This window comes from Falco rusticolus, chromosome 6, assembly GCF_015220075.1.
Source record: "Falco rusticolus isolate bFalRus1 chromosome 6, bFalRus1.pri, whole genome shotgun sequence".
NCBI classification, from domain to species: domain Eukaryota; kingdom Metazoa; phylum Chordata; class Aves; order Falconiformes; family Falconidae; genus Falco; species Falco rusticolus.
In genome coordinates, this window is record NC_051192.1 from 36,034,956 (window position 1) to 36,062,048 (window position 27,093).

Consider the following 27,093-nt stretch of genomic DNA (forward strand, 5'->3'; position numbering starts at 1 on the left):
AAAAAAGGCGCCGGGACCAGCACCCCCCGCCTTCCCGGGGCCGCGCACACCTGCGCCGCCGCCGGGCGGCTTCGGGGAAGGCCGCGCCTCCGCCCGCTTCCCGCGGCGGGGGTCGGGCGGCGGAAACTTTCTCCGCGCTCCCTCATAAACACGGCCCGGCGCCCTCCCCCGGACGCTATTTTGGAGCGCCGTGATGTCACGGCGAGCTGCCGCCGCACCTCCGCGGCCCCGTCTCCCCGCCGCCCTGCCCGCAGGGAGGGGTGGCCGCGGCCCGCCCTCACCTGCGGGGAGGGGGCGACAAGCGTGGGGCGGCCGAGCGGGGCGGGCGGGGAGGGAGAGGAACAGCCCGCCGCCTCCCCCGTACCGCGGCCGGCGGGGAAGCCGGCGGGGGAGCGGGGGCCGCCGGCAGCCGCGCTCTCGGGCGGGGCGGAGCCGGGCAGCCACGCTATTAATAGCCGCGGCCGCGGCAGGCGGAGGGTAGAGCGGTGGGGACGATGCAGGGTAACGGGCAACGAGCGGCGGCGAAGGGCCACGAAGACCACTTCGGTGGGATAGGGGCGGCTGACGGCGGGCTGCAGCCTGCGGCCGTGCCCATGCTGCCGGCCATGGAGGTGGCCGAGGAGCCGGAGAGAGCTCCGGGCGGCAAGAGCAAGGACCCCAACACCTACAAAGTGCTCTCCCTGGTAAGGGCCGGGGGGCCGCCGGCAGCTGGGGGGCGGGCGGCCTTCCCCGGGGCTCGCCTCGCCGGCGGCCGCCGGGGGGAGCGGTGCGGCGGGGGGCAGGTGCTTCTCCCTGCGGGGCTGGGGATGGACAAGCCTCTCCTCGGGCACGAGGGCGAGAGTAGCCCGTGGCGGGCCCTTCAGAGCCTCCGGGGATCTGTCCGGCCGGCCTGGAGCGGCGTCGGGAGAGGGAAACCGCCCTGGGCACCCGCGGCTCCTCAGGGCGCCCGCCGTGCTGCGGACGGCGCCCGCCCGCCTCAGGAGACAGCTGCGGGCAGCGGCGCGGTGCTTGTCGTACGCTCTTTCCTGTAGACAGCGACCTGCCTGGGGCGGGGAGTCGTAATTTTTCACTTGATCTATCTTATTCTTCTGATAGCGCTCAGGGTTGGATTGTCTTGATTCTTCCGTAGCATTAATGGTGGTCCCATCTGTCATCATGTGGGTTTAGCTGTTTGGTGTAGGGGGGACACCAGGGAAGACAAAACCAAGTTAAACCAGGAAAATATAGCTAGAAAAGCTGAAAATGTCAAGAGCTGAAAGGACAGAGGAAGTACAATAACTAGCTTTTACTGAATTTGAAGTACCGTGCACTGAAATTGTCGCCAAGTGCTGCTTGGAGGCACTTTCAGCGCTGGTCCGGAGGCCCTGGTGGCCAAAGCCATTGTTAGCAGGTAGGTCACTTTCCAGTTTTAGCCATGCTTCTGTATTATAATTATCCTCCCTGTAGAGATGGGAAAATAAGACCTTCCAGACTGTCTGGAGCGATCATTATGAGGCTAAAATCATTATAAAGGTGAAAGAACTTCAGCATTTGTGGAAGCTTCAGTAGAGCTGTGACAGACTCTATTACATATATATATATATCCATAAGTAGTCCTCTTTCAGTGCATTAAAGTGTAAGGATCAAGATGCCTTTACAGATTTACCGGTAGCCTAGTAATCTGGTTACTCTTTCAGTTGAACCATCCACCGTATCGCAGCGATTACATGTTGGTCATACTTCCTGACATAACGGGTGGTAAGTTGCGTTTCCAAGCTTGTCAGAACATGATAAGAAAAATATCAAAATTCGTGTAAGGGTCTATGGTAGTTCCTATGTAGAAGCTTTTTTGGCAACTGTTCTGATGAAAAGTCCCCTTAAAGGTATCTTGTTCCATTATTTCACTGTCTTCTAGGGAGGTTAGGTTGCACCATAAAAGCCATTGCAGCTGGCTGGTGAAAACAGCTCAGCTTTTTTTCAGGCTTAGAAATTGGTAGTAATAGTAGAAAATAACCTAATTTGTTACTGTGAGCTTTTTATGCTCTAATACAACAGAATTATTAGAGATACATAGCCACTTTAAGACTGGATTTGAGCACAAGCTAAAATGTTTGCAGGTACTTACTCTTCTGAAATAAGGCCTTATTTTCCAAACTGCTGTTCCCTGAGAACTGGAGAAACATTCGTCCTGTGCTGACTAAAGTGCCAGAGTGAAATATGGCATCTCTACAGAAATAATTAAAAATTTCTAAATATAAATGACCATGTGGTATTGGTTTTGGCTATTGCAGATACTGAGACAACTTAAGAGTATTCTGAGAACTTGAAAAACTTTCGGTATGGTGCAGGTGATAGCGGATTGAGTGAAACAAGAATATCTGTAACTGAAATATGTTAGGAAGTGGAAAATTGGTGTTGGCAGTGACAGTTTGTTCTTTCTCACAAGCCCATTGCATTTATGATAACACCCCGATGTAAAAAAGGAGACCTATCTGCTTGGCATTTTGGATTGGACAATGAGAAACTGTAAAAGTGAGTGATGAGTGTGTTTCTGGTGATTAGAGAATACTTGAATTACTGTGCTTTCCAGAAGAAAAGAAAAAAAACCAACCACCAAACCCAAAACAAACTTACTTGCATTCCCTTCTTCTTACCCATGTACCTGCCACTTGTAGATGCTTGTACAGTTCATGAATGGAACTTTGATATTCCTGGCTTCCATACATGAGCTGCAGAGTTCCCATGTATGAAAGGTTGTACCATGTGAACCGTACCCATGAGTTTTGCTGGTTGCTCCAGAAGCTTCTGTGTTACATGGCAGTACATAGTTGTTAACTGACTGTACATTGGTTGAGGGAGGGTGTAGGTAGATAAAGAAGTGGTAGTCACCTCCACTTCTAGCAGTGTTTGTTGTGGGAAGCATTTTAATTAAGTTCAGAATACAATGCAGGTAGCTCTTCTGTTTCTTGCTGTACAGGGGGGATTCTGCAAACAGTGGGACAGGCCTACAAGGGTTTACTAACTCATGGCGTTTCTCTAAGGCAACAGAATGAAAACATCCAGCTTTGAGTAGTTGTGACGGTTAGCGATCCTTTTATCCAGTGCAGTTTCTGTGCATACATTTTCTTTTAGCATCTTGCCGATTACCTGAGCTCGTACCTTTGTCCCTCGAAGTCCAATGAGCTGCTTGCTGCTGTTGTGTGACTGAGCAGCATGCTGCTGCCTGAGACTAGTGTAGCTCTTGCTTAGGTTTGAGGTTTTCTATTCCAGCTTGCCAGTGACTCTCAGGCATTGCATTTTGGTCTGATTCACTCATTCCATTAAAATAAAATTTTCCATGCGTTTGTAACAGCTGAAACATTGAGGGGAAAAAAGTAACAAAATAGACAATGTTTTTTTTTTAATATTTCAGGCTTTCTTTGTCAGAACTGGAAAACTCATTTAGATGCTTTTGCTAAAAATTTCTTAAGGAGTTTTTGCAACTTGAGAATTCCTGATCATAAAAAAAAAAGTAATCATCAGAATTCCAGATAAAGTCCACACTGAAACATTGAAAGTGTGTTAAATCTCCTCTAAAGAGTAACTTGAGTATTTCAGAGTGCATAAAAATAATAAATTGTGAAGTTTTAAAAAATGGTCTGGAAATACACCTACAAAATATTTGTCTGGGATTATTTGTTCCTTTAAGGCAGTCCAGTTTTTTTTTTTAAGACTAGTGTTTTATGCATGTGCCAAACTAAATCTTCTGAAACTTTCTTCTATTCAATTGCCTTCTGAAATTCACTGAGAAGGTAGCTAGAACTTCTATAATACCTGTGAATTAAAACAGTTTTAGGTAGTGAATTGAGACAGTGTAACTCGGTGTATATGCCAAGAAAGCTGCAGATACAGTGAGAAGCAATCCTCAGGGTATGTGGTTGTACTCCTGTGTAGGTTTAGTTACTTCTTCTTTTGGATGGTTAGTGGACTCTTTATCAGACTGAGGCAGTGGGTGGGACAAGGTGTTGTAATCTGCAAACTGAAGCCAGTGAAGGGCACCACAATGAAGATGGTATCCTTGGGAGCTTCTGCGCTGATCTCAGTTGCCCTTTTATCTAGCAGTGGAAGTTAAGTGCGCTGGGCTGTATCCAGGGACTGGTAAACCAATTTTTTTCTTCCCCTATACTTGACACTTGTTAGATCCTACCTGGAATACTATGTTTGGCCTGGGGCCCTCCAGTACAGGAAAGATCAATTCAACTGGAGTGAGTTCAGCAGAGTGCCACCAAGGTGGTCTGGTGCTGGAGCCCTTCCCCTGTAAGGAGAGGCCAAGGGACCTGGATTGGTTCAGCCTGGGGAAGAGATGGCTTGAGTGATGAACACCTATGTGTGTTGATGTGTGATGAACGCTGACGTGCACAGTGAGGGAATGAGACAATGGCAATAAATTGAAACAGGAGAAATTGGTACTGGATGTGGGTCAGGGAGCAATTGCTATGAGGATACTTAAGTGGTGGAACAGATTGCACAGAGTGATTGTGTTGTCTCCACCCTTGGAACTTTTCAAGATTCAACAGCATAAAGCCCTGAGCAACCAGGTCTGAAGTCAGTTTTGACCCAACTTTGGGCAGGAGATTGTACTGAAGACCTCTTAAAGTACCTTCTAGCCTTATGATTCTATAAATCTGCTTCCAGTTTCCTGTTGGTCTCTATATTAAGTTTCATGTGTAAGATCTGAATCATAAACCCCCATTTATGTTAAGTGAGACAGTTTAGGCCCAAGAGTCTTAACTATGGAAGAGAGATCTGTTGTCTATTAAGATACCTTATATAAGAGTCCTGGAAGTTTTTCCTCACTTTCTTCCAAAATTACCCATAGCTGTTGACTTTCTGCTTATACAGGGAAAGATGGGTGTGCTGTGTCAGGATTATGGAGACAGCTGTAGGTTTGGTTGTTTTCCCCCACAGAGATGGTGTGGAAACAACATTTTCTTGCGTATCTGTCTGAAAGATTGCATGTTTGGTTGTTTTAATGCTGCTGGTTTTCCTCCTAAATATGTCTGAGGTTACCTAAACCTTTGTATAGGTTAGTAGTTATTCAGAATAATGCATTTCCATATTCTTTCTCCAGAAAAGATGGAAAATGCCCGTTTAATTTTATTGTCAACTTAATCTTACTTTCTCTTCTACATGTGCTGTTGAAGAAGTAAAGATAGGGAGTAGTTAGTGAGAGAGCAAGTGGGAAATGAGTTGGACCTGTTGAAGGGTCTGGGCCACCACGCTACTTCAAAAGCTTGTTCTGCTCTTGGGTTTGGGCTTCTGAAAGGGGTGTAGTAACAGAATGGACTTCTGTCTTCTGCCATTGCTGCTGTGTTGCTGCAACATTGTCTTAATTCATGGGTAAGGACTGCATTCATGAATTTTCCCATTGTGCTCATCATACAGGCTTGGAAATTAACATAACTCATGTGAGGAAAGAGAATGATAGCAAGGTGTTTGTGCCCAAACCCTGTGGTTTGGAACATGGTTATTGACTTCAGCCAACTTCAGCATGGGTATTTTCGTGGGTATCAGTCAGTTCTTAAGCACTGGATTCAATAATATTGTACTTTGCGTGAGTCTGGGAGGCCTGGGTGACACATTCAGTCTTTCCTCTAGCCTTTTTTGGCCCTTGGCATATCATTCAATTTCAGCCTTTTTTGTACTGTTTTGCTTTGTGCCTGGCCTTTTTTTTCCTTTTTCAGTAAGGAAAAGTAGTCTTTGCTGAAATTACTTGTTCCTGTGAGAGTGCTGGATTGAGCTTAGATGGGACTTTTGTGTTCCAAGTCATTTGACGCATCTTAACAGTAATATTACAGTTCCTGACTGTTAGGCTACTTAACTTCATTTAGCATCAAACCTCCTTTGTAATATAAAGTAAAAAATGGCAGTGACAGGATGGCTGTAGTTTAAATACTTTGAAGTGCTTTTGGTTCAAAATTATTAAATCAGTTCTTGGCCAGTCTCCAATATCTTAATATTTTGTAGGAAAATCTATTCCAGTGTTTGGAAACAAGGATTTTCTATAGTAAGTGTCTTAGCTGTCTTCAGTTAACATTACAGCTCTTTAGGTCCAGTAGTGGCTTATTTTGAATTCAGAAGACGCACAAAAAAATACCTCTTATTAAACACCAATTTTTACTAATTGCATTTGCTGTTTATCTTGCTTAAATGAATTGAATTACAATGTAATTGTAGCTATAAATAACTATATTTTTATCCAATTTAATTTATCAAAAGAAAATTTGGCATTTGGTGAATTTAAAGACCATTTTAACTCTTCATGTTTCTCTTCAGTCAGCTCATTTTTCAAGGAAGAATTTGCAAATAATTCTCATTATACACACGAACTTGTAAATGCAAAATTTCTTTACTCTTCAGGTGGGTGCCTTCATGCTGGGCATTGAAGAAAAAAGCATAATGTCGCTCTCATACAGTAAAAAGCTAAGAAATATTTAGAACCTTTTAGGTTGAAAAAGATTTTTAAGATGATCAAGTCCATTTTAACTCTGAAGGGCTTCCAGGGTTAACTTGTATTCTTGCTTTAATTGCACTTTATTTCACAGAGCTAATCAGCATATCCTATCCTAGATGACAAAGCTGATATGAAGTAAAAAAAATTCTTCAAAGAAACACTTGCAGGAATTGAGGCCTTCTTTGTACTGAAAAAAAAAAAATCCAATTATATGAAAATCGTCACCAATGGAGAGTAGGAACTATCTTTGTTTATAATTGAACTCAGAACTCATTTTAAATTTTATTGCCAAACTAGGTTGACTTTGACTGTGGCCTAGCTGCATCCAAAAGTGTGATTGCAACTTTGCTAAGAATACTTCTCTAAGAATACTTCTTCTCTAAGAATAAGCTCACTTTAGGGTGGGTATTTTAGGTATTGCTTTCAGCATATGCAAAACAGCATAGAGTTTAGGACAGGCTGCAAGATACTCTTATGTAGCTGAGCTGGAGTATTTAAGCCATCTGGGAGGTTTTGGTCATCCCTCAGTGCAGTGTGTGAGTGCTTCTGGCTTCCTAAATTCCAGCTGGACTGCAAAGCTTGGAACAGGCTGAAGTACCCCCAGCTGTATGACTTGGGTGCTTCTGTCAACACTACTGGCTGCTTGCCTGCCTGAAAACATCCACGTTGTGCCTAGGAATCTGAGTGTAGAGTATCTGCTGATGGATTAGCCTGTAGTGTGCTAGCATCAGCCATTTGGTCGATTCAGGCAAAACAGGTGAGTGACTGGGGTCAGGATCAAGAGTGCTTGGCCAGGATGGGCATGACTGCTGTGTGGCTGTAAGATGGCTCAGGCAGGGGGTGGAGGCAAGAGCTGGCTACACAAGGTAAGAGGTGACTCTGCTGAGACTTCTTTTAGCTTTTTGTTGAAGAGCTGTCTTCAAGGCTTGTTGAGGTTTCCCAGACAGTGCTGCTCTCAACAGCTGAAACAGTACTGGAGTCCCAAGCAAAGGCAGCCAAACTGCTGGGAGTGGGGAGGTCCAAACAGCACCTCCATGCAGTTCTGCAAGGCTCTTGGATACTAAAATAAGGAAGACATTAGTACTTTAAATGGTTAGACTCTCTGTAGAGATAGCTATTAACTTAAAAAGTAAAGACCCATAGTAAATATCTTTGAAAGCTTATTTGTCACATCTTCTTCCCATACCATTTTGGTTCTGCAATTTTTGACACTCCTTATTTTCTTAGTGTTTTACAGGATTTCTTTACTTGCTTTTTAAGGTCACTGTGTCTTCCTGTGCAGCCTAATGTTGCTGTCATGGTGGCAACAGCATCAGCATCTGCCACAGGAAAATGGAGGCGAGTATAAGTTTAATTGGTATATTTGGTGGTACTATCAGTACCAGTAGAAGCAGTCTCCTTTTTACACCGTTCTTGTTACAACTCTCATGACACTACTATTCTTGAAAAGGGACTTTTGGAATAGGGAGACCATGAACATGGCTCAAGGCCATATTTTCCTTCTCCAGTTTTGCTTTTATTCATGGGTCAATTGCTGCTTGTTTGGATGACAGGTTTGAGCTGGCATAATACTGACAGTTTCTTCTCTTTCTGTGTAATGACACATTCATATGTGGTTGCCACTAAGGTAGGTGGCATGTGTTGGTGTTTATTTGGTGTTCATGGTCTGCTGTGCTGAATAAAGTAATTGTTTTGAAAGTACAATATTTACTTACTTTCTCATAAACCAAGATCGGTTTTCAGTCCTGTTTATCCTTAGATTTTTACAAAAACCTACCTGCTGGTTAAACAGCAGTCAGCTGCTATCTGTTTTCTGGGACTTTAACCAGAAGTTATACTTCCTCATCTTTTTGGGTAGTGTATAGTTGCACTTCAGTTTCTCTGTAAATTCTCCCATGACTAAATGCATTGAGAAACAAAACAGCCAGGGGGTAAAATGTGTGTGCTTTAGTAACAGCTCATGTGTTAATGCCTTCTAAGACAATAACGTACCTATACAGTTGGACAAGCAACAAATAAAAATATTTTAGGTCCTGTCTTTTTGTTTGTTTCCTGTTAAAAACCAGACACTTTAATAGGCTTGGAAGGTATTTAGAGAGCTATAGTATAATATCTTCTGCTGATAACTTCCTGCAAATTAACTTTTAATCACTCTTTGGTAAGCTCTGTGAGGGCTTTTTATGGTATCTTACAATAGTTCAAGCTACCTCTAAAATATTCTTGTCTTTTGAATGACCATAGGTTGCAATAGTATGTAGCAGTCTTAAGAACATTCAATAGAAACAGCGAGAATAGATCTGTGCGCTGCTTTGAGAAGAAAAACAATAATACCTATGTATTTTTAGAGTAAATCTTTAGCTCTGAAAAGATTTTGGGTGGAAGCTCCAGCTTTTCCTTCCACTGACTTAAGGACAGTTCAGTCACCTTCAGTGTTTCAAGACAACCAGGACCTGTGAGGCTCAGTGGCTTTCCTCTTCCTCCTGGGCTCTAGGTGTGGAATGTGGATCAACAGAAGCAAGTCTTTGAAGAGCACAAAAATATTTACAAAGATCAAAAGAAGAGATGAGTGGTGCAAGAAGGAGGTGGTGCACTTGTTTCAGTACTGATAGCTGCTTTATTTTTTATTTATTTATTTAGGTGACTTATTTTAAGTATGTAGCTGTGCTGGAATGAGTGAAGTATCTACCTCCTTTCAGTATAGTAAACTTCGTTAAGTATCCCCTTCTTCTGAATAAAACTGAGCTGTTGAGGGGTTATCCCTGTTTAAAAATCTTTCAGAAACATAAGTGTTCCACTGCCCCTGACAAGTGTAGATGAGTTTGTTTTTTCTCTGTACAGTATGCTTGCTGCACTTCTAACAATGCCCTTTTAAGACAGAAGGTGACTCTGTTCTTACTTTAAATTCATTATTTATTACTCTGTTCTTTACACTTTTCAGATGAAATTCTTTCTCAAAGACATCTCAGTTTTAAGGTCCAGATCATTAGTCATCTATTCTAGGCACACAAAATGGTGAAAACATGGTATGTTCTTCACAGATCCAAGTAGTTTTGGAAAATTCCATGGTGGTTGTTTTTTTTTTTTTTAATATTGGCATTACAGGCCCAGGCTAGACGTTCTCCCTTCATGGACAGACGTGACACAACTGTGAGAGTCAATCATGGTGATCAGAATGGAAAACCACTACTTCCCACTACTTTAATTGCATAGTTGTTAATGAAAGTACCTTAAACCTTGGAGTGATGCATTTTGTTGGCTATGGAGTACCAGGGATGAAGAAAGGAAGACAGAAAGCAACTGAGTACATGGTAGGCAAAGAGTAAGGAAGATCAACACAGAAATAAACTTAATTCAGAATCATTATTCCTTAAAAGAAATATCAATGCATTCTTTGCCAAAGAAAATGCAGAATAGATGAGTAGGGGAGGTAGGCAGAGCTAAGGAAGAGTGAAGAGAAAGGGACAGTAGCATTGACTGTAAAGGAAGAGTAAAATATGATAGCAAAGGAAAGGTGATGGTAGTTAAGGCTGGTGAGAGACTTTTTTCTGTGTCGCTAAGACCTGTACAGTTGACCAGTCCCTTTAGGATTTGATGTCTGCAGCCTGCATGCTTGTTGGTTTTGTGGCTGTTCTGCCAACTCCCCAAAATCACTGCTGAGAAATTTTCCTGAGCTGCAGTTCTAGAGATGAGTGATGGAAATGATTGTGCTCTCTAACCATGTTATCATATTTGCATCTGCCCAGCTTAAAATAAAAGGCTTTTGAAATGTTTTTGGGGATTGCAGTTTTCCACTTAACCACCTATTCCTGACCACTATAATGTTTACAAAGCAAAGCTTTTATTGCTTCCTCCTACATAAAGGAAGTGGTGATGGGAGAGAGATTCATCCCTAGATGACAATGTTTTTTAATTCCAAAGCAAACTTTTAAAAAAAATATTTTTCAAACTAAAAAGGACACTTTCTTCACTGCAATTAAGTGTTGGTTTAAAGAATTTTCTCGGATACTGTATTAAAACCAAACCTAACATTTTGTCCTCGCAATCTCCCAAGTTACAGATCATGAAGTGTTCATGTGCTACTTTTGTGTATAGAAAAGCCAGATTCTTTATTTGCCTTCCTACTAAATGTTGCATTCCCATACTCTTTCTTAATTGCATCTTTTTCTCATTTCTTGCTTTCTCTTTTTTGAGGGGAAGAATATGGGAGAGAGGACAGGTAGGATTTTTTTCTCCTTTTGTTTAAAAAGACAGACTAAACCATGATGGCAGGTGTAAGGTTGACAGTGTGGTGGTAACTAGAGTTTTGAGTCTGGTACTTGCTGCAGGGTTCTAACAAGGTTCTTGATACTAAATTTTAAACTGTGTGTGCAACTTCTTGTTCTTATCTAGATTTAAAGAATACATAATCTTCATACAGACTGCAGCACCCCAAAACTGGGCTACCTGTATGTAAAATAGTTCAGGTAATATTGGTAACCTACCTGCTGCAGCAAGGTCCCATATAGCAAGAGACAAAGTAAATTATTCTGCACTTGGACTGCAGCAGTGAGATGACTTTCTGTGCCTGGGTGACCTTTAGGGCTAGCTTTAATATTCCTTGTCATCTGAAGAGCTGGTAGTCTTAGAGCCTTTCAGCTAACAACAGGTCAACTGCTAGTGTAACCCCTCTTGTTGTTCCTAGTCGAGTACTGCTGCTGTTGGCTAGTATTAATTGCTTTACATTGTTCCAGCTGAACATTTGTGCCATTTGTGTGGATAATATGCACATGAATGAAGTCATTCAGGCTCAAGATAAAGCTTTGATTCAGAGCCTTTACACTAAGCTGCAATTGCATGGTATAGTCCGCTGGATTAGTTGGCTGTCCCTGAACATTGTGAAATGCTTTACCTCTAAGCTTACCAGTTTTGTAAAGCTTCTTTATTAAGTGTGAAAGAAAGAAAAGAAGTGTGTGTGTGGGAAGCTTTAGTACATTGCAGTAAGACATTTTTAAGACTAAAATTTAAGCTAGTGGGACGAATGTTAAGAAAGCAAAGACTTGAATGTGATGAGTCAATAGAAGTTCCTAGATCTTCATTTGTTGTAGATGGACACAGTATACCAGGTAAGGACATGGGCAATGTTTTTCGTGATGTGTGTGTATAGAAGAAATTTGAGAGCAGAATTGGTTTGTAGTAGAGATGCAGCGAGCATTTGTAGTATGCTATGAAGTTTCCAGGGTATTGCTTGTAGGAAACAAGTTGCATTACTGCATCAAGTAGCATTACCACTTGGTAGTATTTCCTACCCAAAAGAACACTTGTATGCCTCAGTGAACATAATCCTTTCATGTTTTTGCTTGTTGGAATTAATTATGTTGATAGAAGTATAACACTCAAAATCTGGAATGCAATACAGAACTGTGATTTAGGAACATTTGGTGCCAAAGCATCAGGAATTGTTTGTGAGAACTTTAATGAGGATCTACCAGTTTTAGTTGGGATCCACATTAGAATTAATTTTATTTAGATTTAATTTTTATGTTAATTTGGCGTCACAATTAAATTCCTGGGTTTTGACCATGCATTACCTACACTGAAGCTCCATAAGGGAATATTAATAGTCCATTTAGAGGCACTGCAATGGGTTTTTGTTACAAGGGTGCCTTAGGTGGCATAAGTCCCATAGGTCATGTAGCTATTTGAAGATACGGGAATAAAGCTCTTCCAGATAGAGTAGGTGTGGGTGGTGTTTGTTTTAAAGCATGTTTGTGGTCACGTCAGAGGACATTCTATTCTTTGACCCTTGTAGCAAGGCCTGGTGGGAGTAGAGAAGCAATATATTGTCACTCTGAAAAACTGTTCTCAAGTTGGCTTTTTAAAAACAAATCAATCAATTTCTAACTTCCAAATAATAAAGAAGTTAAAAGGACAATATCAGGGTTTGCACTGTACACTGATTGTGCTGGGCTTTGACATCTTGCATCTGACATGCTACCTACTTGACTGTGCATGTGCTCTTATTAGGTGTTTCTTTCACATGGAAGACTTCAAAGGTCTAGAAGAATTTATATGGAAAGTACTACTGCTAATACCAATTTAACAGAAAATATAATTGATACTGCACATATTGGTATACTCTTTAGAAAATAAGTACAAAGCTCTGCAGTTGTGTTCATTTTTGACTGATGGGTTAATGGAGAATTGCACCTTTCTATCAGTTGTGGCATATCTGGGTGCATTGATAATGCCATTTTTTTCCCTCATTATTTTTTATTTTCATTCTTTCCATGTAAATTCAAAGACAGATTTGAACTCAAAGTACTTACTTCTCTGCTAGACTTTGCGCTGAATAATCTAACATTCCAGACTTGCCTGGTTCAGAATTCTAGGCCAGAGTTTAATCAGATCCAGTCTATAATTCCTTTTTTCATGAATGCTATATATGGAATATTTTTATATCGATTAATGTGGTGTATGATAGCTTACATTTCACAAGTCCAGAATAGTATCTGAATTTCAATGCTACACATTCTAGAAATGGCTTTACTGTCTTTATTAACTGCTCGGTGAACAAAAGTGTACAGTGAACTATATATTTGTTAAAAACACAGTTACTTTGTATTTACTCAAGTACTCACAGTCTTTAAAAACGTGAGCTTGATAATCAGGTGCATTTTAAAATGGGATGAATTATTGCCACATTACAACATGACTCGGGCATCATACTCAAGAGTGATTTGGCAGCTTTTGCTGATGGGGAAGGAGTGAAGAAAGGGAGATACTGTATAGACATGCATGTGAAGTTATTGAAATATTGCTTGAAAGCAGTTTTTCCTCAGAAAACAATGACTGGAAAGGCAACATGTACGTTCTCTCCTACCTATACCACCCCAGTTGCGTTTGAATGAGAAAATCTGCATTATTACAGTCCCTTCTCTTTCAGGACTCTTGGCAGACTGCCTTATTACATTGTACACTTGAATAGAATGGACATCATAAGTGCATTGTTGGCTTTCCTGGGCTCTTTAATTACTGTATATGCATTCATAATATATACACTTTTCCTAAAGAGTTTATGGACCAATTTCAGTATTTAATGAGGTTAAAAGGAATCTTTTGGTGTATTTAAGTAGGCATTAGGTCTTCCCCTGAAATGCTGGGCAAGTACAATATGGTGCTTGTTTGATAACTTTCAGAATCCAAAATAAACATGGCCATAGTTTCTGGTCTGTGTAAGACACTGTGGTCAGTCTAATATGACATGCCACAGTTGCTTACCATGGTATGGACCAACATCTAGTACAAACTGGATACTAGGAAGTGGAAAAAGGTTTTCCTGCCTGAGAAAATTATAAGTATCACTTAAGGGCCATGCCTTCTGTTTGTAGTCTGTGGTCAATGGCAAAACTTCGCTTCACCTTCTTAGAACAACCTAGGAGGAAGGAAGAAGTGGAGCAAAGAAAGTTTTCTATAAAATTGATATATGTGTAACCATGAATATCTTTTTTTTTTTTTGGTTCAGAGAAAGAAATACATCATCATGTCTATGTTAAGACTGGTCCTGCGTATTTCCTTTTTACCAAGTTATTTAAGAATGTTCATGTACCAGTAACTAATTGCAAACAATGTAACTAATTGTGTGAGTGAAAACTGTGAAGACAGTGAAATTGACATCCTAGTCTGCATGTTTATCAATTTCAGTGCAATTGTATAACATTATAGAGAAAATGAGGTCTTTCAAAATCATTCAATGGTCATTTAACATTACTTTCTTTTCCTTCCTGTCCCACAGGTACTCTGTGTCTGCATGTTAACGACAATCCTAGGATGTATATTTGGCCTGAAGCCTAGCTGTTCAAAAGATGGTAACTAATACGCCTTTTAGTAATATTTCTAAGAAATTCCTTTTTGTTTCTTTTTTCTTTTTGTAAATTAATTTTGATAGTATCCGAACACCATCCTTTCTTGCTGTGGGAAGAAGACTGGATGCATTACTTGAAGCAGTTTCAGTTAGAGGGAAATGAAAATACCGAGAAGCAAACCTTAGGTGTACTCTGTACGTGTGTGTACTTGAGAGGTAAACTGATCCTAGCAGTCAGTGTCTGGGCTGGCAGCTTCCATGTATCCCAACTGTCACTGTGGTGATGTCACATGGCTGGCTTTTCTCAGTTCACCATTAACAAAAAACCCCTCAACAAACAACAAAAAAACCCTCTAAACCAACAATTTGTATTTCATGTTGTCCTGGAACATGTTTTTCATCTTTTCCAGTCAATTAGGGGGAGGAAAAAAGTTGATGGTTTTTTTTTTTTTATTGGTTAGAACTGTAGTCTGAAAATGTTCCTTGTGGAATTCCTCTGGCTGTTTTCTGTCCTGAAAAATAAGTGTTTTTTTCAGTGGTGAAGTTTCTTCAGGTAGAAGGTTATGAAAGATATTTAAAGAAATCAAGCTTTACTTTGGGAACAGCTGTCTAGAGTAATTTCAAAGTTGATCGGCTTAACAAATAGTCCTGAAATTACTTTTAACTACATTTCAAATTCTTAGTTTCCCCACAGAATCTGTTTAGGTTTTTTCTTATTTTATTACAACTCTGCAATATTAGTTCACTATCTCATTTTCCTAATATCACACCCCTCAAGATTCTTGAGAAGAGAAGGCAAATGATGAAGGATTTGCCTCACTCCCTTCTGGTGATTGAACAGTAGTTGGTCAGTCTGTTTCATCCTGAAGTGCTGTTAATGCTTCGCATCACAAGTTGTTTTTTCCCAGGCAACCCCAGTCTAGTGGAAGCATGCTACGTTTGGGGATTTTTTTGTATATTAAAACTGAACAGAAACGAAGCTAGTGAGCAGTACACGCAATTATGTGTCTCTTGTGTCTGGTTTGGAACAGCCCTTCCTGTGTCTTGAGATAGTACCTTAACCATGGTACAGCAGGATGTAAAACTGGGGCTTCCTTCAGTTCCTTTGATTTGTATGAAAACAGTCATTCAAACAGGGCACGAGCATGGGAGAGTTGCAAGCATAGCCAATGCGGTCTGGATTCTAATTAATGTTTAATTATTTAAAGAAGGTGGAATGTTCAGATGTGAAAATGAAGATTAATGTTCTCTGCCAAAAAAAATCACTGTTTAGAGCACCCTTAATGAAAACCTAGGTTCAGATTTCCTCAGAGAGATCTGTATTCTGCATGACTGTACTCGTGTCTTCTGGTGATACAGAAAGTGGGGTGCTCACAACTAGAATCGTAGTCTTTTATTTCACTTGTTTTTGCCAATAATGAAACATCATGTTCCTGCTAAAACAGAACAGAACCCTTTGTTCAACATGAAAAAATATTTTTGTCCAATAGGAAAATAAACATTTAGTCGGAGCAAGACTTTTCCTTTGGCTGTCACTGTTTGCAGCCATTTTCTAAGTTGTGGAATGACTAGCTATGTCATTCCATATGCTGACCTTAATAATTTCTTTTGCATGTTGACTGATTTGGGCTCAGCCACTGACATCTAACACTATCCAATATTACAGTGAAAACCTGCAAAGGTCGTTGCTTTGAAAGGACCTTTGGAAGCTGTCGTTGTGATAGAGATTGTGTCAAGCTTGGAAACTGCTGCTTAGATTACCAGGAAACATGTATACAACCAGGTAAGGATGGAAAAAAAGCTGTGGGGTCGAACTCTCTGGTCTGTGACAAATGTGAGTACAGTTGTGATCAGGTGGCTGTAATACCTGACTTCTTTCAGATGGGCTCTGAGTGCAAAGGGGGGCTGCTGAACAGCAGGGTGGTTGATGCCAGCGGTCTCCCCCTCTTTGTGCTCCCTTGCTTGCAACCAGAGGTGGACTTTCAGTGGTGATGGTGATACTGGGAATCGTGTAGAAACTTCATGGTTCTGGTGCAGCTGCTGTGTTGTACACAAAGCTTGTATTTCACCCAGCTGGACTACATAGGAGCTGACATAGCCAGTAGGCTGGCTTTCTGATAGCTCCTGTGGGGGGAGAGGCTTCAGAGGACTGTGCTGCTGCCCTCCCCCTTGGAAAGAGGATGAAAAACTGCAACTCATGGTCTCAGCCAGCCTTTTGTTCTCTGTATGGGAGTGAGAGAACAGTGACCTGCATTGTCCTTGGGGTCAGGGAGAACTCCTACATTCTCAAGAAAGCCAGGAATAGGAGAACATTCTGTATATTGCATCTTTTGGTTGTCACCCACGTGAAAAAGGGGAAGGACAGAGCAGCTCTGTGAAAGCTGCTGTCTCTCCTTACACAGCTATTCAGACCCTCTGCCTTGCTACTCCCTAGCTTAAGTGTGAAGCAAGGGTCATGTTCTGGCCTTTGGGACAAGGCAGGATGAAAAAACAGATTGTAGAGGTGGAGAGTGATTGCAAAGTGATTGCAAATCATGCAGTTCTCATGATTTGCCAGAAAGCAAAGGCCAGATAGGCAAAGGTGTGAGAAGTACTGTGGAGAAATTTTACAGGGAAAGGTGCTAGTGTGGGTAGTAACACTAAGGACAGAACTTGACTGTTTTCTCTAATTTAAACTTCATGCTTCATGTGCAGCATTCCTTTCAGTTAAAGAGAAGTGAGAAAAAAAGTAGTTATGTGTATTTATTAAATTTATCAATGTGGTCTTGCCCTGAAATTAAAAATTCAATGTTGACTTTTAAAACCAAATGATTAAACTAAGCTTAGATCCCTGCTTCAATCGACTGTTATTAAAAGGTCCTCTGAATTGCATAAAGCTTTCTCTTATAGAACAGTTGCATGGGTTTTAATCTTTCACTTAGTTTCATTACACTACTCTCCCTCAGTTTAAAGAATTATTTAGAAGTAAACTGGAGAATCTGTCTTGGCACTAAGAATGGGAATCATTGCTTGGTGGTGTGTGTGGTTTTTTTTAGATTAGTCTTAAGATCAGTGGAAAATCAAATTCCAAATAGTATCATGTAACTAAACCCATAATAGATTCTTCTGTCTCACAAAAGTAAAGATCTACTGATATTGGTGAAGTTACTGAAGCTCAGTATTTCTGAGATTAACCTGAGAATGCTTTTAGGGATTTCTAATTTCTAGTAGCATACAAAGATTGCTGATTGTCTTGTAATCAAACATTGAGATTTGGCTTCCATGTCTCTGTTAAGACCTTCACTTAAGTATTCACTCAGCTGGTCAGTTAGTTCATGTTTATTCTCATTGGCTACGAAGGATCTACTTGTGTTTACACTTGATAACAAAATGATATGATGTATTGGAGTATTCCGTTCAGAAAAATCAATATGACTCAGGAAAAATAAAAACAACAATGAAGTTGAAAGCAGTAGGTCTTCCTGTGAGCTTATGAATATAGTCTCAAATAGTGACAGTGATGTCGGTGCCTAAGAGATGCTGAAAGAAGCTGAGTGCCTGTTGGTGACTGGTAAAATCCATTGTGACTTCAGTGCAAGTTAGATTAAGTTACTGCTGCTCAGTGTTTTCAGGGCATTCCAAATTCAATGTCACACTTGGGGCTTTTCTGGGGGAGTTGTTTGGATTTACCAGATAAAACTCACATAAATTACCTTATCTGAAGGAGGCCTGTAGAAAGGACTCTTTCTGATCTGATATTTATAACCATATGCTGCATAATCTTATTCAGGTGGCTGTACACTTGGATTATTCAGCCATGGGTGTTTGTTTTCTAAAGTGCCAAAGTTAGCAATATTATGCATGCATGAGATACCTTGGAACTGTTTTTCAGGGAGTACGTAATTGAGACAGAACTTAACACTCAGTTTATTCTGGTATTAATCATTGTGCTGTCCTTCTCTCATCTGTTTTTTAGCCCATATATGGACATGCAATAAATTCAGGTGTGGAGAGAAGAGGAGACCAGAATATCATTGTTCCTGTTCGGATGATTGTGTGGAAAATAAAGATTGCTGTGTGAATTATCACGCTGTTTGTAAAGGTAAATATCCTCAACAAGTTCCTATGGTCTCTCATATGTGTACCCATATTTGTATGAAAGGAGCAAGGATAATACAACTTTAAAATGAAAAAAACCCCTTGCATTTATCGATAAGAATGTACTGTCTTAAAAAATAAAGTGCACTCATTTGTTTTAAGGAGAGGCAAGCTGGGTTGAAGAAGAATGTGAGGACATTACTGAACCTCAGTGTCCAAAAGGGTGAGGACATTGTATATTTGCCTAGCTCTGCTCTTTGCTTATGTTTCATTTTTGAGATTATTTTTCCTACTGTGCTTTTCTGGGACCTGCTTGCCTTTCCTATCCACTACAAGAGAGCTACTAGACAGAGAAGAACACCTGTTCAGCCAGCATTTGGTAATGCTTACTAACACTACATAACAGATCACGTTGCTGATCACAGCAGCACTTGTATATTCCAGCACTTGCTTGACTTGCAAGACATGCCTGTTCCTGAACCCTGCTGTCTCTCACAGATGTGTATACTCTGGGCAGCTCTGCCTTGTACCAGCCTCACTGTCCTACATGTGCTCCAATACCCACTGTCCTAAATATTGTGGGACTCATCCAGCAATCTCAGGCTCCTAAGACTGTTTCCCTCCCCAGTCACTTCTAAAGACCTTTCCACTCCCTTGTCTGTTCTAGCCCCAGAGCTGCAAATGTGGGCAAATCGCTGTCCCAGTTCCACCAGCAGTGGGACAGCCATTATTTGCAAGCTGTCTGAACTACTTTCTTTAAAAAGTGTAAACTGTCATGTGATCCTTGTATTTTCTAGCTCAGCTCCATGTTGGTCCCACTCCTGCAATTTATGTATACTCTGTGTGAGGAATGATGACTCGTGTAGTTTATGGCATCAGCACTCGGGCTCAAATAGGACAGCAAAGCTTCCAGTCAGGAAAAAAGCCTGCATTCCTTGTGCTGTTTTTGCTGTGGGATCTTCAAGTTAACTTTAAAGTTAAAGTTCATTGTAAACTATGATTGTATGTCTAAGTTATCAATAGAAATGACTTAAACATTCTTGATTGAAAAGTGTTCCACTGGAAAATAGTTTGTAGATATGTTGTGGGGATGAATTGAATTCAATTGTGTTTTTACTGAAAAGGGTTTGAAAAAATCAAAACTATCTTCAGCTTGATGATTTTGAAATTATGGCGTGCTGAAATGTTTCTAGAAAGTAAAAAATTCTCATTTTTTATGTCACTACTTTTTGTGACTTACACTAAAATATTTATATATTGCTATGTTCATTGGAGTTATAATACTGTTGACAAAATACATTTCCTTTTGGAATATTTGTATACCAAATAAGCACTTTTCATTCTGATTCCAAGCATCAACAAACATAGTTACATTTCAGAACCTTCATCAAGACGAATAGGAGCTGCTGTCCAGCTTGAAGTCAAAGTTCCTGATAAACACACATGTAGGAGTGTGGTAGCCAGGTGGTTCTGGGAACTTTTATCTCTAACTCCTGTTCTGAGGTCAGGGGCCATTCAGGACTGTGTGCTGGGAACTGACTTTAGGATGCTGATTTCACTAATGAAAGATCAGGAAGTGTTAACCCCAAAGGGTGGATAAACAAGCAAGAGCCTTGGGCACATCTACAAGGTTAATGGCATGAATGCCCTATGGCAACTCCTATTGGTTAACTTGGTTTCAGCTTTTTTATTTTTGTTTGTATGAAAGGGATATGTAGTTTACTAAAACTGCTTTAATCCTGGCAAAACCAAAAATATTGCAATAAAACCCAGCCCAGGAAAGGGTGATGTGTGGTCAGAGTTGAATCAAAGTGTTGACTGAAGGCTCATCTCAGCCTATTAGCACACAAGCCTTTCCCATAACTAATAACTCTGTAAACAATTCACTTTTTCCTATGGTGAAGTAGGCAGGAGTGCCAGTGACTTCAGCATAGTGCTCATTTTGAGGTCTCAAGATAACAGTTCTGATTCTGTGCATATTAATACAGAATGTTTTGTGGGTTCATATTGCTGGTTTTACTCTGTTTTAGTTGGGTTTGCTCTTGTGGTACAGAAGAGACAAAAGACATTGCAGTGTTAAATGAGGTGCTTAATTTGAGAAATCCCACTGATATCAATGAGACTGATCAAATGCTTAAAATGAAGCATGCACCTAAGTCTTTCCAATACTGAGTTCTATGTTGTTTAATAGGACCATAAAGCTAAAGGGCTGTAAGATTTCAGGAGTAAGCTAGTCTTTCCCACTGTTCTAGGAGCAAATTCAAACACACTTAACCAGTTTATCCCAGTGCTTAGCTAGATGGTTTTCCTGATGTCTTACTATCTGTTGCTGTACTTTTAAGTATTTATTACTATTTGTTCTATCTTCATTGAGCTGGAAGAGCAGCTGATTCCATTCCTTTTTGCAGATCTCTCCTGTGTATTTGAAGATTGCTATTATGTCTCCCGTTGAGCCTTTATGTATGTTTAGCGGAAAAGAAATCTTTACTTCCTGCGCTTTGTGGCTGTATATAAGCAGTAGTGTGTGTGGGATAGGATGTTTGGTGTAGTATGTTTAGCTTTTCAAGGGGGCTTTTTCTCTTTTCCTTTCTTTCTTCTACTTTTCTTTCCTTTAATTGTGGTCTGTGGTTCTGAGCTCTTGACCATCTAGACTGGTGAACCTGCTAGACCACAGCAAGCCTGTGTTGCCTACATTGTTTCCATAGAAACCAGTTTATAGGAGGGGATAATTACCATGGCATTTCCTTCAGTTTGGAGTCAGGATGTGACTGTGGCGTACATATTTATCCAAGAGCTGTGAAACACCCTTGTCATACTGTTTGGACACAGCCAGCATGAATCACTGGCAGGGCCAAAACTTGAGCCTCCCAGGCTTGCTTGCTCACTGATGGTAGCACATTTTTGAAGTAGTGTAACCTTGGCTACTGACCAGAAGGAGTAGTGAAATTGCTGATGTATGTTGGAACTGAGCTCAGATCAGTTTGGGGGTTTTACTGGAGCTGTTCCAAAGAGAGTGCAGTTTAACGTGGTCTGTCATGCTTTGCTTCCCTGAGCACAGGGCAGTTATGAGTTTCAGCACACTCAGTGTAAAGTATATAGAAGCGAAACAGCCAATCTCCCTGGTTGTGGCAATGGTCTGTTTTGCCAAGTTTAATTTTACATGTGCAAGGGGATCAGCAGCTAGATTTGCAGACAATAAAAACATGTACTTAACAGTTGGTTTACTTGTAAATGCCAAACCAGAAACAGTTGCGTAAAGTCCCCTTCTAAGGAGTTGTTTTAAATTTTGTTTTGGTTGGTTGTTTTTTGTGTGTGGGTTTTTTTTTTTCCAGTTAGACTTGTTGGTAAGCAATATTGAACAGTCTTTGCCTCAAATTTCATATTTTATTGCAGGAAAATTTGCAGTGAAGACTTTTAGACTTCTGCACTGGAGGGAATCCATTTGTTGGGGGCGGGACAGGCGGGCAGAGAAGGTATTTGCAAAAGTTACAGAAATCAGAATTGGTGGTGCAAAAAAATACTTGTAATATGGACAAAAGTAGTACATGAAAGTTTCCCTACTCTGTTCTGCCAAAGGACTTTAGTTTCAGTCTGAAGGATCATTCACTACTTGTTCCCACCTAACTGTCCCTACTAAGATTTTCAAAAGATGGTAATAAATATACCATATAAATAAAAACCGGGTGACAAAACCACATTTTTATAAATACGTAGAATCATAGAATGGTTTTGCTTGGAAGAGACCTTAAGGTCTGAACCAGATGATTCCAACCCCTCTGCCGTTGGCAGCAGCTCTTTCAGCTGGGTGGGTTGCTCAAAGCCCCATCCAGCCTGGCCTTGAAACACTTCCAGGGATGGGGCACCCACAGCTCCTCTGGACAACCTGTTCCAATGTCTCACCACCCTCACAGTAAAGAATTTCTTCCTAACATCTAATCTAAGTCTGCTTTCTTCCAGTTTAAAGCCACTCCCTCTTGTCCTATCACGACATACCCTTGTAAAAAGCCCCTCTCCAGCTTTCTTGTAGGCCCCCTTTAGGTACTAGAAGGCTGCTGTAAGATTTCTCCAGGACTTTCTCTTCTTCAGGCTGAACAACCCCAACTCTCTCAGACTGTGCTCATAGGAGAGGCGCTCCAGCCCTCTGATCATGTTTTATTTTGTCTGGGGTGCAGGGTAGGCTATGTAATGGTTCTGACTAGTGAAATCATTTTGGCTGAAGCATTGTCCAAATTGTCAATTAACATGTTCTTGAATAGACATGTTTTGGTTGCCTAACTGATCTTCAGCTTAATAGTCACGTTTGTTTGACTGAAATAAGGCTTATAAATGTTTCAGTTGTGAGTATTTGGATTTTTTTGTGTACCTCACTAAAGAAATTGTCAACGCTTTGTAAATAATTTTTGTCTTCACCCATTTGTTTTGGGAAATCAAAGTGCAACAAAGTTCTAGAAAAACATTTTTATTTTACAATTTGTAAACATAAAAAAGAAAAAAACTTGTAATTGGCATGTAAAATATATTTGATTCTTCTATGCCTATCTGTATTTTCAGTGGTTGTTGCTGCACTGCAGTGATTTTTTTGCAGTCTCACATGTTGTTATACCTATAGGTCAAACATAGAATATTTTTTTCTTAAGGAAGAAGTTACTGATGACTGTTACTGCCTGTGATGCAATGTTTTAAGTACTTGGAGGAAAATTGTTTGAACAGGGATAAGGCTGGAAAACACAGGCCCTGTGGAGAAGGGAAGGGAAGAATTTATTTTTGCTAGTTCCTGTGAAATCACATTCTTAATTTACATGTCAAGTTCCAGGCAGAAATACTGTTACAGGGTTCCTGTTGTAGGCCACATCTTTTAGTTTGGAAACTGTTAGTACTTCTTGTACAGTAAACAAATTCTTCTTGGGTAAATAATCTTTATAAGATGAAAGGAAAAATGTTACAATTGCTGATTTAACATATCCTGTATGTCAGACTTTCTTACGATTTTGTGCATGTATATGTAAAAAGGAAAATTCCTTTTTTTTTTTTTTTTTCAGCTGGATTACAAGTAGTTCAGGAACTAAGTGAATAAAGGAAAGCCATGACTTCACACTGCCTTTTCTCTTTCCCTGCTTACCTTGGGATGGGGGGTTGGAGGGGCTGAGCGTTGTTCCAGTGGAGCTGATGTCAAGATAAGGAGTACCAGATGGATTACATGAGCATCTTGGCTTGTTTTTTTATTTTATGGGTGTTCGTGAAATCAGGCCTTGTCATGATTTCCCTGTGTGTGGCCTACTGCAACCCTCAGCCTCTTTGGGCAGGGTTGCTATGCCAGCCTACCAGCGAGGGGAGCAAACAGCTGCTCTGATGACGGCTGCGCCAGCCTGCACACCGTCCTGCTTAGGAAGACTTTACTTCTTTGGCCTGGTTTATAGTCCCATAATGAACATCCCCGTGATTTGGGGGAAACTTTCTGGAAATAGCTGGTAGGAAATTATTTCTCAGAGTCTGTCTTTTAATACTTGAATCTCTGTTTGTTCAGATTTACCAAATCTCCAGTGTTACTGTTTTCATTGGATGGCTTCAGAGCAGAGTATTTGCAGACTTGGGGTGGACTTCTACCCGTTATTAGCAAATTACGTGAGTAGTCTTTATCTAAGAAATATCATGATGTCTTACCTAAAAAAACCCACATAGATGTAGCTATGCTTAACCTTAAAATCCTCACTCTTCTCCCATGGAAATTGTAGTTGTTGTTCTAAGTAACAACTGTGCACAGAGAACTTGAGGTATGGGCGGGCAGAAGGGCAAAGCCAGGGGAGGGCATGGGGAAAGGGCGCTTGCAATATTCATTGAAACCTTAAAAATTAAGTAGCCATTCCCATGTTTAGGAGGTGGATGCTTTTAGCTGTGAGCATACTTTATTGCTTCAAAATAGAAGTAGACATGCTTTTTATTCTGTGTTGTATATTGTCTAATATTTAGGTAGAATAGTTTTGCAAAATGGAAAGCAAGGTAGAAAGCATTTGATCATATTTGAAAAAGAAGGTAGAGAAGGAAGAGATTAGGAACAGATGGTACAGAATGGCTGGTAGAAATATGCTGAATCTCAGAGATTCTTCATTTAACAAAAAAATTCAGATGAAATGAGAGCCTCATAAGCACATTTTATTCCCTCCCCCGCCCCTAGCTTTTATAATGTCTTACTTTGTAGCATCTAAGTAACTTCAGTTACTTTTCATATCACTGTTCTGGCTGTGGTCTGTAAAGAACTGATGGAGTTTCTTGTCTGAAAAATTTGCCAATCTTGTTGTTCATAAATTACTACCTGGGGTGGCTCTTTCCAATTTGACTAAACATAAATCAGTAAAAATACTTGCTGTTTTGTACAGTGGTTTTTACAACTTGATCTGTTCCAGAGGATAACAATTCACAGATGTACTTGAGGTTTTGTTTCACGTTAGAATAAAATGACGCATTTGAAACAATTTCATTAAATGCAGTTATAAGCATTTTAACTGAAGACTTCTTGGGCATTGTGAGGAGAGGCTGGCTATAATAAATGTGGCCGAGATGGAAGATAACAGTGCCACAAAGCGTCTGCAGGACTTCTAGGCTGTGACATCCACTTCCACATGTAAAGTTTCTTCATTCTTTGGTCAGGATAGGCTACAGTGCAACTTCCCTCATTGACTTCTATTATAAAATTGTATTTCTCTTTCCACTGTTCCCATGATAGATTCAGACCACTAAGAAATATCTTGATATCTTCATCAAAGTCACTTTACTTCTCCAGAACCATGGAGGTTTTGATGGTCAAAACTTAAGTTTCTAAAGGATTCTAAAATCAGAATGTTTAATAACACATTGTTGAGACACAGCAAAATAAGCAACAGTCTGGATGAAAAATTATTTTTGCATTATGTTTGCAGTTCTACATTACTGTGGGGTGTTTTTTGTAATCTTGTAGAAACCTTCTGTGATACAATATGCTACAGGATCTTCAGCTTTGTCTTGTTACAAAACCTTGCTTTCTAGGCTTTTTTCCCACCTCATAGTAAAATGGTGGGTGAAAAGCTCATATAAGGCAAACTTTCTTCGGCAAGAGAAAAATAGTCTTATGAACGAAAATTAGTGTCACTGGGGTATGTATCATGTGACACTCTGGGGGCTTGTGGCTTCAAATCTCCATGTACTTCATATCCCATGCATCTAAGCACTGAAAATGGTGGAAGCAGTTATGTTGTAAAGATAAATGTTTCTATGAGTGTAAATACTACTACAGTATTTTACTGTGCAGGAAAGGGTGATGAAATATATTCCTCTGTGGTAGACAAGTAACAATAATTGATAAATTACTTGACTATTGCTGAAAAATTGTATTGAATCCTTTTGAAGTCATAGTTAGCCAATTAAAGGACTAGTAAAATGTGTCTTTTTGAACATTTATGAATGACTGCATTTACAAAGCAGTGAACAGTTACTTGCATTAAGTAACTTATTGGACTGCTTAATTCTTTATTAAATTAGAGCAACATAAAATCCCTGGATTTTCCACTTTAAAAAGAATTGATGGCAAGTGCAGCATTCTGTTAGATAAAAGTATTCCCATTATCTAGTCCTTCTAATTCAGCCATGCCTACAATGAAATTCTGATGTCTCCTTGAAGAAGTATGTTGGATCAGATACCTGTAAGACAATACCTTAATTACACTTTTAGCAAGTTTTATTACACACTCACTCTCTCTGCTATTTGCTGAAAGGTGGGCCGTTCAGCATGGAGCTAAGGGTTTTCTGTGAACCCTGGCATAGACACATGTGCATAGGGGGTTCAGAGAAGACATTTTCAAGTATGCATGTTGTAATACTGTAAGTTTTAGATAAATCCTCATTTTGTCTTAAATTGCCTTGAAGGCAACAAGCTAAACAGAAAGAAAAATAACTCTCATGGAGAAGTCCCAGCAAAACATCCTATGATTTTGGACAAAATGAAAGCTTTTTAGTGTATTTTTTTTTTCTTTACTTCAAAAACAAAGCAAGAAAAAATACCCCAACCTCCCCACCTACCTCCACCAAAACCCTGCAGTTTTGGAAAATGGCCTCAACAATGGTTGAAATATGTCAAGTGTGTTGCAGTAGCAAAAAATGCATAACTGATGATTTGTTACTACAGAATGCAAATGTGGGAGGGGATGTTTATGTAATTTGAGAGGATTTATTTTTCTGTCTTGATGTCTTTTTGTCTCAATTAGCTCAAACTGTTGTTTCGGGGTTTTTGACTGAGATCTAATGCAAATGCCCAATCCAATGAGTTCAAAGTGCCTTGACACAACACTTCTTGTGTTATCAAACCTTTCATTTCTATTTTATTTTTATTATATATAATGACTCAGAGGGCCAATAAACATATCCTAGTGGTGGCCTTTCTATAGGGTCATTGCTTTTGGCTCTTTAATATCAGTTGAAGTGGTTTTGGTTATTGCATAGTAATTATGAAGTTAAGGCATTTTATTTTTGCTTTTTTTTTTTTTTTCTTTTTTAAGTTGGCGCCCATACGTTTGCCTGTGAAATTTAGGCACCTAACTTAAGTAAGGTTTGCTTAAGTGCTTTGGCCTGGCTAATGACTCTTGATACTAGCAAATACTGTGCACTAATCTTAAAGACTGATATTTTTTAAAAATATACTAAGATAAATAAAATAAGAGCTTATTTTTATTTAAAA

At 40.0% G+C, this 27,093-nt stretch overlaps 1 protein-coding gene across 1 annotated transcript in view; it reads left to right on the forward strand.

Annotated features, from left to right (window-relative positions):
- The first annotated feature begins 433 nt into the window (after positions 1–433).
- ENPP1 (ectonucleotide pyrophosphatase/phosphodiesterase 1) overlaps positions 434–27,093 on the forward strand; it is a 55,556-nt gene continuing 28,896 nt past the window's right edge. Inside the window, exons 1-6 of the mRNA XM_037391294.1 lie at positions 434–683; positions 14,244–14,316; positions 15,979–16,095; positions 18,268–18,393; positions 18,552–18,612; positions 23,914–24,011. Of these exons, the coding sequence (XP_037247191.1) occupies positions 495–683; positions 14,244–14,316; positions 15,979–16,095; positions 18,268–18,393; positions 18,552–18,612; positions 23,914–24,011 (664 nt within the window). The 5' untranslated portion in view covers positions 434–494. The remainder of the gene's footprint in view (positions 684–14,243; positions 14,317–15,978; positions 16,096–18,267; positions 18,394–18,551; positions 18,613–23,913; positions 24,012–27,093) is intronic.